This window comes from Oryctolagus cuniculus, chromosome 20 (assembly GCF_964237555.1).
Source record: "Oryctolagus cuniculus chromosome 20, mOryCun1.1, whole genome shotgun sequence".
In the NCBI taxonomy this organism is placed as follows: Eukaryota; Metazoa; Chordata; class Mammalia; order Lagomorpha; family Leporidae; genus Oryctolagus; species Oryctolagus cuniculus.
In genome coordinates, this window is record NC_091451.1 from 21,957,436 (window position 1) to 21,971,099 (window position 13,664).

General features: G+C 54.0%; 1 protein-coding gene across 4 annotated transcripts in view; it reads left to right on the forward strand.

The window, feature by feature from the left end:
* Positions 1-3,467: 3,467 nt before the first annotated feature.
* IFT43 (intraflagellar transport 43) overlaps positions 3,468-13,664 on the forward strand; it is a 92,688-nt gene continuing 82,491 nt past the window's right edge. For all 4 annotated transcript variants that reach the window (XM_051826002.2, XM_051826001.2, XM_008272014.4 and 1 more), the window contains exons 1-2: positions 3,468-3,623; positions 6,045-6,137. In XM_051826002.2, the coding sequence (XP_051681962.1) occupies positions 3,570-3,623; positions 6,045-6,137 (147 nt within the window). In that variant the 5' untranslated portion in view covers positions 3,468-3,569. The remainder of the gene's footprint in view (positions 3,624-6,044; positions 6,138-13,664) is intronic.

The window sequence follows — 13,664 nt, forward strand, 5'->3', positions numbered from 1 at the left end:
GCAAACCCGCCGTCGGCGGCCGCGCGAGCCTGCAGAAGCTCTAGGGGCGCCGGAAAAAAAAATGGTGGCGCGTTCCGGAAGGCCGAGGGTGCCCTCTGGCGAGGCCCGGCCGCCAGTGACGGAGACGCGGAGGCCGGGAGGGCCGCGGGGCGGGAGAGGGGGCTGCGGGCGCGGGGGGACCCCCGTGCGTGCGGGCGCGGCCGTCTCGGCCTCCCTTCCCCGCCGGGGGCTCCGTGGGAGCCGCGCCAGCCAGCGCGGAGCCGGCGGTTGGCCCGAGCCGGTTTCCCAGATGGCTGAGGAGGGGACGTTTGCGCTCCAACTTCGCTCCGCCGTCCCGCCGGGACCTCGAGGGCTTTTCCCACGAGCAAACAGCGTAGGGCCGGCCAGACTCCCCCTGCAGCCCCGGACGTCGGTCCGAGGGGTCCCTCTCCTGGGAATGGCCGCCGCCCCCTGCAGCCCGGCCAGACCCAAAGGGCGCCCGGCTCCAGCCGGGACGCTCTGTGCAGCACAGGGCACGCTGCTGGACCACTGTACAGTTGAGGGGCCACCTTGTTGTTGTTGTTTTTAGGTCACCTTGCTTATGAATGGCGGAGCTGATATTGAACTCAGATTCTATGGTTTGGATAGGAATAATTTTCTTTTTTTAAGACTTATTTGTTTTATTTGAAAGAGTTACACAGAGAGAGGAGAGGCAGAGAGAGAGAGAGAGAGAGAGAGAGAGAGAGAAGGTCTTCCATTTGATGGTTCACTCCCCAATCGGCTGCAACGGCCGGAGCTGCGCTGATCCAAAGCCAGGAGCCAGGAGCTTCTTCCGGGTCTCCCACATGCGTGCAGGGGCCCAAAGACTTGGGCCATCTTCTACTGCTTTCCCAGGCCTTAGCAGAGAGCCAACGCTTCAGGCCAGGGCGTTGACCCACTGCGCCACAGCACCAGCCCCTAGGGTAGGAATCATTTTCAATGGCGCAACCGATGAAAAAAAAAAATCTGGGCATAGTGGCTCCAAAAGTAACTTGCCTCAGGCCACATAGCTGTGACCGGCAAAGCTGGGATTTGGACCCAGGAAGTCCAGTGCCCGGGCTGCGCCCCTGGCTACTGACCTGCACTGCCTCCAGAAGCTGCGAGGCCGTGGTGAGGTTTGCATTCTGCAGGGGAATTGTTCTAGACTCCGTGGATGCAGCAGCAGACAAATGACTCCAGGGAGTAGGGAAGGAGGGTGGGGGTGCTGCACTGGCCTAGGCTGCAGTTTAAAGTGCGGGGACCAGGGAAGGCCTTAGGGAGAACTCGGAGCGAAGCCTTGCAGGAGGAGAAACAATGCCCAGTGAGTCCCTTGTGGGCTCTCAGCTCAGTGGCTGGTGCTGTGGCCTTGGCGTCAGGTATAGTCCAGGGGCTCAGTAAGGTCTGGAAGCCACAGTTCCAGGACTTCCCTCTACCCAGGGGAGCACCATTTACCCCTTGTTTTCAGGAAGGTGGAGAGTGGGGCAAAGGCCTGGAAACAGATCCCGAGGCGGTGGCATGGTGACATACGGGGGCTGATAAGAAAGGGGAACAGGCCGGCGCCGCGGCTTAATAAGCTAATCCTCTGCCTGTGGCACCGGCACACCAGGTTCTAGTCCCGGTCAGGGCGCCGGATTCTGTCTCGGTTGCCCCTCTTCCAGGCCAGCTCTCTGCTGTGGCCCGGGGGGGGGGGTGGCAGTGGAGGATGGCCCAGGTGCTTGGGCCCTGCACCCCATGGGGAGACCAGGATAAGCACCTGGCTCCTGCCTTTGGATCGGCGCGGTGCGCCGGCCACGACAGCCATTGGAGGGTGAACCAAGGGCAAAAGGAAGACCTTTCTCTCTGTCTCTCTCTCTCACTGTCCACTCTGCCTGTCAAAAATAAATAAATAAATAAATAAATAAATAAATAAATAAAATAAAAAGAAAGGGGAACAGCCCAGGGCCGAGCCCTTCTTGCCGCTGTGGGAGCCGAGAACGGAGTCCCCTGGAGCCTGTATTGCGTCCGTCTTGGGCGTGTGATGACTGTTTCTTGGAGCAGAGCTGGTGAGTGTAGGCTCTTCGTCTCCAGGACGGCTCACAGAAGCAGCAGCCGAGGTGGGGGAGGGCTGTGTGCCTGCTGCAAAGGAGGACTCAGCTCTGCCGACCCCCAATAGGTGCTCTCGCCGTCCCCAGGGTGCTGAAGCACAGTCCACAGCGAACGTGCACAGTGGATGGCTGGGAGCAGCATATTGGATAGTTAAGAAGCACCTGATGTTTTGTTCTAAGAGGTCCTCACTGCAAGTCCTTGCTCTGCTCCCTTGGCCACCAGGCCTTGTTCCCAGCATGATGCTGGACACGTTGTTCACCTCTGGGGACACGAGCCACCTTCTGTGGGGCCAAGGGGTCAGTGCCGGGGACTTGGGATGTGGCGTTGACTTGGGGACCTCACATGAAGAGTTGGTGAATGGAGCCAGTGTTGTGGCTTACACAGCAACTTAAACCACCGCATATGAGCACCAGTTCGAGTCCCAGCTGCTCCATTTCCAATCCGGCTCCCTGCTCATGTGCCTGGGAAAGCAGCCGACGAGGGCCCAAGTATCTGGGCCCCTGCCACCCATGTGGGAGACCTAAATGGAGTTCCAGGCTCCTGGCTTCAGCCTGGCCCAGCCCCAGCCATTTTGGCCATTTAGGGAGTGAACCAGCAGATGGAAGATTCTCTCTCTCTCTGTCAGTCTGCCTTTCAAATAAATAAATATATCTTCAAAAAAAAAAAAAGCCAATGAATGAAGATTCAACCTGTTTGCCCCATCAGCTGGCCGCTTGTGGGTCACCTCCCTCTGCAGAATGGCTGGCACTGAGTAGTACGTGTGGGAGAACACACTCCAGGAAGATCTGGGGTGAAAACATCAGGTTCCGTGGTGGAGCTCTCGGGTGACAGACAGCTTCCTGGCACCCTACCGTCCACGGTTGTTGAGTGGAGACATCACTGCTACTCTGGGATTGTTGGGATTAAATGGGATCCTCATATTTGTGCTCTGTAAGTAGTTACTGCTTAGGTAGTGGGTATGTCCGCTCAGCCTCCTACGGATTCCTTGAAGGAAGAGATTACACTGATTACCATTATCTATGAGGCATTAGAAACCATTTATTACACCTGACCCCCTGTGAACCCTGTCGGATGGGAACAATTCAACTTACTCTGCTTTCCTCAAAGGTTGTCCTACCCCTCGCTCGAGTTAATCATTTTTTCCCTCCATAGTTGCAAAGAGCTATGCACGTGGTAGGGACAGTACAATTCCTGCTGCTGGCAGCAGCGCCTGGCTGTGCTGTCTACAATTGCCAACAGTTCCTAAGGACTAACAGCTTTTCACCGTCCCGCAGGGGCAGCCAGAGTGGGCTGCACTATCAGGAGCTTTCTTCCAGAAGTCCGCCAAGGCAGCTTTAGGAAAGACTTGGTTCAGTTGGAGACTGGCACACGGAACACAGGAACAGTGCGGCGGCCCCTTTAAATATCGGGATGGCTGGGCGGAGCCGTTGTCAGGGACGCGCCTGGGCAGCTTGGTTTCCAGGAAGTGACGACAGACGACCGCCGCGATGGAGGATATGCTGGACTTCGACGAGGAGCGGTTCCGCGGCACAGTCACCTCCGTGAGGACCGATGCGGGAGGCTTGGGGCCAGGGTTTGGCGGGTGGGGAGGAGCGACCCCCGTGCACCCCGCTTCCCTGAGTGCCCCGGAGCGAGCGGGTCGCGAGCCGCTGGCGGGGTGCGTCCGGGGAGGAGGCGGCCTCTCGCGCCCCGCCCCCGGGGCCGCGGTGGGCTCCTCCGCTGCTGGTGTCGGGCACGTTGGCTGGAAAATTCTCAGTGGAAAACAGGGCCTGTCGCCGCCGGCCTCCGGAGCTGGTGGGAAATTTCCGAGCCTCGCTGCATTTTTGGGGGGAAGCCCCGAGTGCGAGCTCCCCCAGAAGGGACCGATCCGAGGGCGACGGGGGGCGTCCCGAGCCAGGGTCGCAAGGGCACCTGTCCCAGGGTTTCCCCTAGGGCCTTGCGCTTCCAGGAGTCCGCGCTAAAGCCACCCTGCGTGGTGCCTGGAGGGGAGGCAGGCCTTTCTTGGCGTCATCCCCCGAGGAGACGGGCGTTCCTTGGGTGTGGTGGTTAAGGACATGCGGTTCTGATGGAGATGGGTGACGTGAGGCGGTGAGGCGGTGGTGGTTCCGTGTGCTCAGGCCAGGGCTGCAGACGTGGAAGTGGGGTGCAGAGGAAAGCCCAGTGTGCCCTAAGCTGTGAGAAGGAGTTAGCCGCCCTTGCCCCCGATTTACTCAGAGGCGTACCAGAAGATTTAAGAAAGTTCCTGCAAAAAGCAAATTATGAAAATCTGTCCGTGGGTTTCCGACCTTTTTTTAGTACCTGAGGATGCAAACGGAGCAGTTACCCTTTTCATCTAGCAAGTGTTTATACTTTGTATCACGCGCTGTTCTAGGTGTTAGAGAACAGAACAGTGACTCAAACAGCCCTGCATCACATGGGGCTTATGTTCTAGTGGGGGAAGACGGGCAAGACGTTAAATGCATTTAAAATGGGTGGTATCGGGGCAGATGTTTGGGACGCCAGCATCCTTATCAGCGCCTGGTTCCAACTTCCTGCTGTGTGCACCCTGGGAGGCAGCAGTGATGGCTGGAGTAATTAGGTCCATGCCACCACGTGGGAGACTTGGATTGTGTTCCAGACTCCTGGCTTTGGCTCCTGGCTTCAAACCCTGGGCCGTGGCCGATATCTGGGGGTGTGAAGCAGTGGATGGAAGCTCTGTTTACTGTCTCTGTCTCGCAAATAAAAAATAAATGATTAAGGTAAGATATATAAAAATGAGGTGGTCGTTTTCTTCCCTGTGGATTTATCCAGGAGCTTCAAGAAGTTTAAAACCTTAACATGCTTTTATTAGAGAATAATTAGTAACGCGAGACAAGACCGTTGAAGTTCTGTTTCAGCCCGTCCGCTGCACGGAGCCGCTCACATTTAGATGACCAGTACTGTGACACCCGGAGGAGGGTGGCCGTGTGTGGAAGGAGCGAACTGTGCGTGCACCTGGGGAAGAGAAAGCGCTGCGTGTTTTCAGCAAGGTTGCTTTGTCCTCCCTGGAGCCTAAACGGTGGACATTGCAGTCGGAAGTCTGAGCAGCACAGAGGTTCTGTGCGGCTCCCCTGGTGGGGATGCTGTCCGTTCTTAGAACACCTTCAGACTGAAACTCCAGCATCCTCTGTCGGGCAGACGCCACGTGTTGAAGTCGGAAGACTTTGCTCTCAGGTTGATGTCTGCCGCCCACTCGCCTTGCTGGCCTTCGGTTTCCTCCTTTGTGAGACGGCATCAGTCTCCATCCCCGTCCCCGTTATCTCCAGAATCAGATGATGCCCACCTTGAATAAGTGCTAATCAAAGCGCTTGTATTAATAAAGAGGCCACGGAGTGAACAGTGGAAATATAAACGTGTCAGCATCCAGCAGTGTGCCTCCCTGTTGTGTATGTGCTGGGAAGTGTCTGAGACACAGAGCCTTGGCCGGAGGGCCTTGGGAGACCCCTGCACGTGGTTCCTGTGCTGACGCAGAGCTGTGAAGTGCCCTGATGTCCCCAGGGTTTTAGAGAAGTCCCTTCGTGTCTGTGAATGCAGACCCAGTGAGTGTGTGTATCAGAGCACGTGGGATCCACATTTGCTCTGAAATAATAATTTTTATGCCAAGCTGCAGCTTTCAGATTAGACCTGCCTAAGATCTCGCGCGGGGACACGGTAGCCTTTGCCCACTTCCTCCCTGATGCATGGCGTGAGGGCTCTGCCAGCCTAGAATATCTGACTGCATTTTTTTTGGGGTGGAAAAGTGGTTGTGCTCTTGCAGTCCCTGCAGCAGGTAAAAGAAAACCTTCTGGTCCCTAACCTGTGAATTTCCTCTTCTGCCAGGTGGCGCTGACTTGGCTTTCAGGGTTTAGAGAGATTTCTAGGAACATGCTTGAGTGACTCAGATCCTCTGCACCTCGCTTCGTAAGTCCAGCCCGGGCTCACGTTCCTGTTCCATCTCCTTACAGGTGGCCAAGCTGGGTCGCCGAGCTCAACTGGAGCCGTCACAGGCTGAGAATAACTTCGGGGGCAAGAATTCTTCGTTGACTCTGAACAGAGAGGTGGGTGCTGTGAGCAGAAATCCAGGGAGTTCTCTTTAATAAGAGACCTTGATTCCTTAGTGCGCAGGGATTCGCTATCCCACCTTTAGCTCCTGATCGCCCCTTTCCTCCTCTCTGGATTTGGGAGTGCCCTTCCTTAGCAGGAAGTGCAAAAGGGATGATTTTTTTTTTCTTTGATGCCAGATTAGTTTCTGTGCATTTCCTCCTGTCCTTAGGAAAGAGCTTTTTCCGTGAACTAAAGCAAGGGACTGGAAGTTTGCAAACTCGGCAGGAATCCAGGTTTTTAATTCCACCAGAGAGGTGCTGGGGAGCACGCTGCTGGCGTCAGGGTGGGCCGCGCAGCCGCGCGTCGGTGACCTGCACTTTCTGCAGCTTTCAGGAAGGAAGGGGATCATTTACTGGAAGCCCTGAGCAGCCTGAAATTATGGGGCATTATCCGTACTCTTCCAGGAGATTGGGTAATCCTGAGCAGCCGTGCCCTTCACGCCAGGCACTGCTCTGGGCAGTTCACCGAGAGCCCGTGTCCCCTTCCTCTGCCCACTTGAGAAATCTCTGCTTCTCCGGAGTCGGCATCAGGACCCTGCCCTGTTGTAGCTCTTCCCTGGCTTCTCCTGCCAACGGAGGGCCCTTTCCTCTCGGTTCCCGTGGTCCCTACGTGGCGACCGCATCCCATTTTATTCTCATTGTCTCTTTACTTGTCTGCTTTCACGGTCTTCCTTCTTCAGTAACAGTAGCCCCCGTAACTGTGTGCCGCCAGCACGCCGCTGTCTGCCTGTCCCCACCCTGTGACACCCTCAGCTCTAGTGTGTAAGGGCGTCTCACACGAGGCACCTCATAGAACACCTGTTCTGTGCCAGGCGCTGTGCCAGACAAGGGGCTTCAGCGTCAAGACCACAAGCCCCGTCTTCCAGAACTGACTGCTTAGGAGGGAGCCAGACAGGTAAACAATTAGAACACAATGCAGGAGGCCGGTGCCACGGTGCAGTGGGCTAATCCTCTGCCTGCGGCGCCAGCATTCCATATGGGTGCCGCTTCGAGTCTCATCTGCTCCTCTTCCAATACAGCTCTCTGCTGTGGCCTGGAAAAGCCTCAGAGAATGGCCCAAGTCCTTGGGCCCTGCACCCGCATGGGAAACCAGGAGGAAGCACCTGGCTCTTGGCTTCCATCGGCACAGCTCTGGCCGTTGCGGCCATTTGGGGAGTGAACCAGTGGAGGGAAGACCTTTCTCTCTGTTTCTCCCTCTCACTGTCTGTAGCTCTGCCTCTCAAATAAATAAATAAAATCTTTAAAAAAAATAAAAATAAAAAGAACACAGTGCAGCAAGTCCCATGATGGAGGTACCCGGGAGAGCAGTGGAGGACGACACAAGTCTCCAAGCCCCTGCACCCACATGGGAGACCCGAAAGAAGTGCCTGGCTCTTGGCTTCAGCCTGGCCCAGCCCCATCCATTATGGCCATTTGGGGAGTGAACCAGTGAATGGAAGGCCTCTCTCTCTGTCTCGCCTCCTCTCTCTCTCTCTAACTCTGCCTTTCAAAATGAATAAGTGGGGCTGGTGCTGTGGCATAGTGGGTTAACGCTCTGGCCTGAAGCTCCAGCATCCTATATGGCATTGGTTCTAGCCCCGGCTGCTCCACTTCCAATCCATCTCTCTGCTATGGCCTGGGAAAGCAGTAGAAGATGGCCCAAGTCCTTGGGCCCCTGCACCTGCGTGGAAGACCTGGAGGAAGTGCCTGGTTCCTGGCTTTGGATCATTGCAATTCCAGCCATTGTGGTCAATTGGGGAGTGAACCAGTGGATAGAAGACCTCTCTCTTTCTCTCTTTCTGTCTCTCCTCTGTGTAACTCTGACTTTCCTTTGTTTTTGTTTTTGTTTTTTGACAGGCAGAGTGGACAGTGAGAGAGAGAGAGACAGGGAGAAAGGTCTTCCTTTGTCATTGGTTCACCCTCCAATGGCCGCTGCGGCCGGTGCGCTGTGAACCGTGCTGATCCGAAACCAGGAGCCGGGTGCTTCTCCTGGTCTCCCATGAGGGTGCAGAGCCCAAGCACTTGGGCCATCCTCCTCTGCACTTCCGGGCCACAGCAGAGAGCTGGACTGGAAGAGGGGCAGCTGGGACAGAATCTGGCGCCCCAACCAGGACTAGAACCCAATGTGCCAGCGCCGCAAGGCAGAGGATTAGCCTATTGAGCCACGGCGCTGGCCTTAACTCTGACTTTCAAATAAATAATAAATGAATCTTTAAAAAAAAACACAAAATGAATAAGTAAAATCTTAAAAAAAAATCACCGGGTGGGCTTGATTGGGGGTTGGCATTCTGTGACCTTGGCCATGGTACCCCCATCCTGGTGCTTGCTGCATTGTGTTCTAATTGTTCATCTGTCTGGCTCCCTCCTAAGCAGTCGGTTCTAGAAGACGGGGCTTGTGGTCTTGACGCTGAAGCCCCTTGTCTGGCACAGCGCCTGGCACAGAACAGGTGCCTCGTGTGAGATGCCCTTACACACTAGAGCCGAGGGTGTCACAGGGTGGGGACAGGCAGACAGCGGCGCACTGGCGGCACAGTTACGGGTGCTGCTGCTGTCATAGCAGGAAGACCGTGAAAGCAGACATACCAGACCCCACCCTGGAGCTCAGAGAACTTGAACCTGCAGTCGCGTACGTCTATAAAGGGAAAATGAGGAAGCAGGGGACAGAGTCGATGGGCGCCTATTCTTGTCCTCTGGCCTGTCTGTTCCACACGGGTCCAGGAGGAACCTTCCCGGGATCACGTCATTTGTGCATTTGTTCGACAAGTGGTTACTGAAGCTTACGTTGTGCCAGGCAGCATTGTAGGAGGTTGGCGTCTTTCAGTGAACGGAGGAAACAGAAACCGCTGCCCCATTTTCGTGCTCACCAGCAACCAGGAAGGTTAATTAAAAGTATGCTACAGTGTGAGGGAGGCTACGGCCGCCTTCGGTGGTTGGGTGAGTGAGCCTGTGACGGGGCCGGGATTCCAGGAGTGGCCTGATAGGGCCCCGAAGCCTTATGTGAGCCCCACTCCAAGTCAGTGCTCAGACTGGGGTCTGTGGGCACTGTTTGCCTGCTGTCCCCTCCTCCCAGCTCCTGGCGCAAGTCGGTGCTGGGGGAGCTGCACGGTCACCACGGGGCAGCCTTTCAGGAGCAGCTGCTGAGGACGGGACGTCACCCAGAGGCATGAGCCTTTTTCCTGCTCTGGGCCTTAGCTCCTCGCAGGGAGAACATGATGAAAAGCCTCCTGGTTCTCACCCAGCTGGTACCTCTGCAAGCAGAATAGCAGCCAGGACTCCAGATCCCTTCTCTTCCTGGGTTAAATGAGGTTTAAAGCAGCGTGGGCAGCCTCCCATGGGGCCAGATGCTCACTGTGCTGTGTGAGACTTTTTGGCTGTTTCTTTCTAAAATTAGATCCCAAGACTTGTGCATGTGCCCATTTGCATTCCAGCTCTGAGTGTATTACATGATGCATTTATTTTTGTCCTCGCTGGCTACACTCGAGGGTGAAGGTATTCATGAAAACATAAATATGGCACCTGAGTGCTGTCAGCCAGGCTGGAGTTCCTTTAGCATTAAGAAGGAATTAGTTGAAGCAAATGTTTCTTTTAAAGTGAGGCGGGGGGGTGGGGGGGTGGGGGGTGGGGGTTGGAAGTCTGGTGAAGGAAGCAGAGAGCGCAGGGCTTGGCATTGGAAAGCCGGTCCGTGTCCGTGAGAATGGGCCCTGCTGATGGCTGCTGTCTCTGAAACCAAGTCACTCATCGCAGTGATCCCTGGTTCATTAGCTGTCAGTTGATGAGTCGGGTTGACGTGGGGATGAAGTGAGATTCTCGCTTGAAAGCACTAGTAAACGGACAAGCTCTGTACAAGCATCCGTTCTTTCTTTGAGTGAATTAGCAGATGGATGAGTCTGGACGGTGCTTTGCTGTTTCGTGTTAAGCGGCAAGAAAGAAAAGAGGTGGAAGCAAGGGTGTGTTTTGGAGCTGGGTTGAAAGTCTGAGTGCCACTCCTTTGTCCGTCGGTGGCTGGTGGTGATCAGGAGCAGGTGTCTGGGCTTACTGGTTGCAATAGGCATTCCTTATGACGAGGGAAAACGCCACAGACCAAGGAGTCACACGGGCCGGGCTGAAGTCCCGGGCGGGCCACACATCAGCTCTGTGAGCTAAGCAAGTTCTTAATCTCTCTAAGCCTCCGTGTCCTCATTGGTAATACTTGCTAGGGTGCTTAGACAGAAAGAAGCGAGGTGGTAGGTGTAAAGCTGTTAACAGAATACGGTCAGCATGTTGCAGGCCATTATTACGTCTCCGGAACTCAGGTATTCTCTATTCGACCCTCTCTGCAAAGGTGGGAAGCTGGTAGCCTTCAGGCTGAAGTGAGCCTGCAGTCGTATTTTGTTGTATGCACACAGTGAAAATTTTAAAAATTCGAATCCCACTTAGAAGCCAGGAAACTTTCCATGAACGTTCAGACTCGCGCCTCTTCTTTACAGCCAGAAGTTGTGGCGTGCTGGGAACGCTGGAGCTGCCGTTGGGCCTGCCCACAGGTGGCCGGCTCTCTCCAGGTCACCACCTGAGTACACTTGGGCAGACTGACTTAACATTTGATCTGCCCAGCTCCTGTTTGCGTTTGGATTTTAAACTCCTGCTCTTTTAGGATGGATGGATTTTCAGGTCTCCTTCTGTAACCACTGGTATTAAATTTGGCTACACGTAACCAATTCAGCTCCAGTACTTGAGTCAGATTGCAAGGAAGACAGAACAGAGCGGGTGCAGTCATTGGAGGGCGTCCTGCATCATCCAGCCACTTCCAACTGTCTGTCCAAATCTGGTCACTTTTGCTCTCACTGGTGGTAGATGGCTGATCATCTCCAGATAGCAGATCTGTTTCCTGGGCAGGAAGTCAGGAAGAGTGGAGGAGTTCACGGTGTATGCCCATTAAGCAGGCCCTTCTCAGGAAAACAGCCGGAGACCTCACTGGGTAGACATGTAGTTGCATCTTGTTGGTCTCACAACCTCCCTTCCACTTCTGGAGAGTTTCCATATGGGGCAGAGCTGGGCCTTATAACCCCACTTGAGGTTTCAAGGAGTTTTCTTTGTTTGTTTTTAAGCTTTATTCATTTATTTGAAGGGCAGAATGACAGAGCGAGGTCTTCCTTCTGCTGGTTTGTTCCCCAAATGGCCGTAATAGCCAGGGCTGGGCCGGGCTAACACCAGGAGCCTGGAGCTCTAGCCGGGTGTCCTACATGGGTACAGGGTCCCAGCACCTGGGCCATCTTCGGCTGCTTTCCCAGGTGCATTAGCAGGGAGCTGGGCTGGAAGCAGAGCAGTGGCCTCAAACCGGCACTCTGATGTGGGTAACAGCATCGCAGGTGGAGTGCAACACTGGCCTTGCCTTTTTTAATGTTAATTTATTTTCATCTACTGGAAAGGCAGAACATGAGTGAGCAGATGAGAGCAAACGAGTGAGTGAGCATTTCCATCCTCTGGTTCACTTCCCAAATGTATACACAGCCAGCACTGGGTCAGGCTGAAGCCAGGAGCGTGGAGCTCCAGCCAGGCCTCCCGCAAGGGTGGCAGAGATCCAAGCATTACAGCTATTAATCTGCTGCTTCCAGATGCATCAGTAGGAAGCTGGATTGGAAGTGGAGGAGCCAGGACTCAAACCGACACTGCAGTGTGGCATGCGGGCATTCCCAGTGGCTGCTTACCTGCTAAGCCATAATGCCTGCCCCATCAGATAGTTTTTAACAGAACATTTTGCCGTACCAAAATGTTGGGGCTTCTTGGTAAGTGAGGGGAGGAGAATACAGCTGAGTAGGAAGTTCCAAACTGAAATGACAATTTTTTTCTAAAAATAAAATTTATACAAAGGGTTTTTTTTTGGGGGGGGTAGACATGAGTATAAAAAAAGAATTTATTTTTAGTAGCTACAAATATAAGTCCACATTCCTCTCCAGTTTTCAAATTTAAAGTTGTGTGGAGTTCACTGAAAAAAAAAAAAAAACAACCAAAAACTGTCTCGGTTCTAGGATATCTGATGTGAATTTCTTCTTGATCTGTCCTTCTAATTATCTCCAGAACTGCCTAGAACCTTCTGTCTGTCGGACACCTTCCAGATCATTAAACTCCTGCTGCTCTGACACAGAGGCCAGGTCTCTGTTGGCTTGGTCATTCTGTAAATTTCAAACAGTGCATGTGAAAGAACTCATTTTACTGAGTTGCCAGGGTGGTGAATTCTTTGTAACTTCTCACTCGCTCAGAGTTGACTTGGTTATGCCTCTCCCCACTTTTTTATTTATTTATTTATTTATTTATTTATTTATTTATTTATTTTTTGGTAACCATTGTCATGACGATCAAATTAGATAATTCTTGCCAAGTACTTGGCACAGTAGCTAGCACACCAAAAAACCTTAAGACATGGTGGGTACCAAGAAAAGCAGGACTGTACTTCTGTGTGTGGCTGGCGGGATGGGGCACCTGTCACACCAGAAGCATCGTGTGGTCAGCAGTTCAGGTCGGCATCCCTGTTCTTGAGGATTTTCTGGAACGTGGTTCTCGTGCGTGTTGACTTGTCCACATCACATAACTTTGTGCGCAGTAAGCAGCTCTGAGAGTTACACCAGGTTTCTCGGCCTGAGCTGTCCCCTCTCTCGATTGACACGATTCTGCCATACCACAAGTCCTTCAGGAAAAGACCTGGTCGCTTCCTCCCAGAGTTAATCACGCTGAATTTGGGCAAACACCGTCTTTAGCGAAAGCTGTCCGAGAATGGCTTTAGCTTTTCGATGAGCATTTCTCACTTGGGTCTAGGACTCGTTTTGGGCTTAGCTTTTCTTCTGTGGATTGTCCTTTTATTATGTTGTAGTGTGTAGTAGAATAGTCGCTCTCTGTGTGTTGAGTGCATGCGGTGTCCCAGCTAAGCCTCCCAGTAGCTCCTGAAGCAGGCTCTGTTGTTATCTCATTTTACCTATGAGGATAGTGAGACTCAGAGAGGTTGGGTAGCTCGTCCAGAGTCACCCAGCTCCTCTCTGACTGTGGTCAAATCTGTCTGCCTCTAGCCGGGCGCCAAGCCACTACCTGGCCTTGCCTGGGTGCTTCACAGGTGGACACACAGACCTCCCACGGACTAGAGGCCCCTGGAGAGACCGAGAGACTCGGGGTTATCCCCTGGGAATCATGGTTCTCTCCGGATCAGCCTTATTCATCAGTTGGCGAGAGAAGCGTTTGAGTCACAGCTGTTCCCTCTCTCCCCCAGTGCACCCCCCCCCCCATCTCCTGGGTGTTCCTCCGAGGACGCAGAACTGAAAGTTAGCCAGATCCTCTCGCAGGAATCTGAGAAATGCTGCTGGGCTCATGTTCCCAAATTAGGCCAATTTCCTCATCCCAGCAGCCCGACCCCCCCCCCCCCCCCCCCCGCCCCGCCGGAGCTCCCTGGGCGCTCGCATTACGTCTGTCTGCCGCCGCCCGTTCCCTCACTGGTCTGCCAGCCGGGCAGTTATTTTCAGCCCAATAGGGTTATCTGCT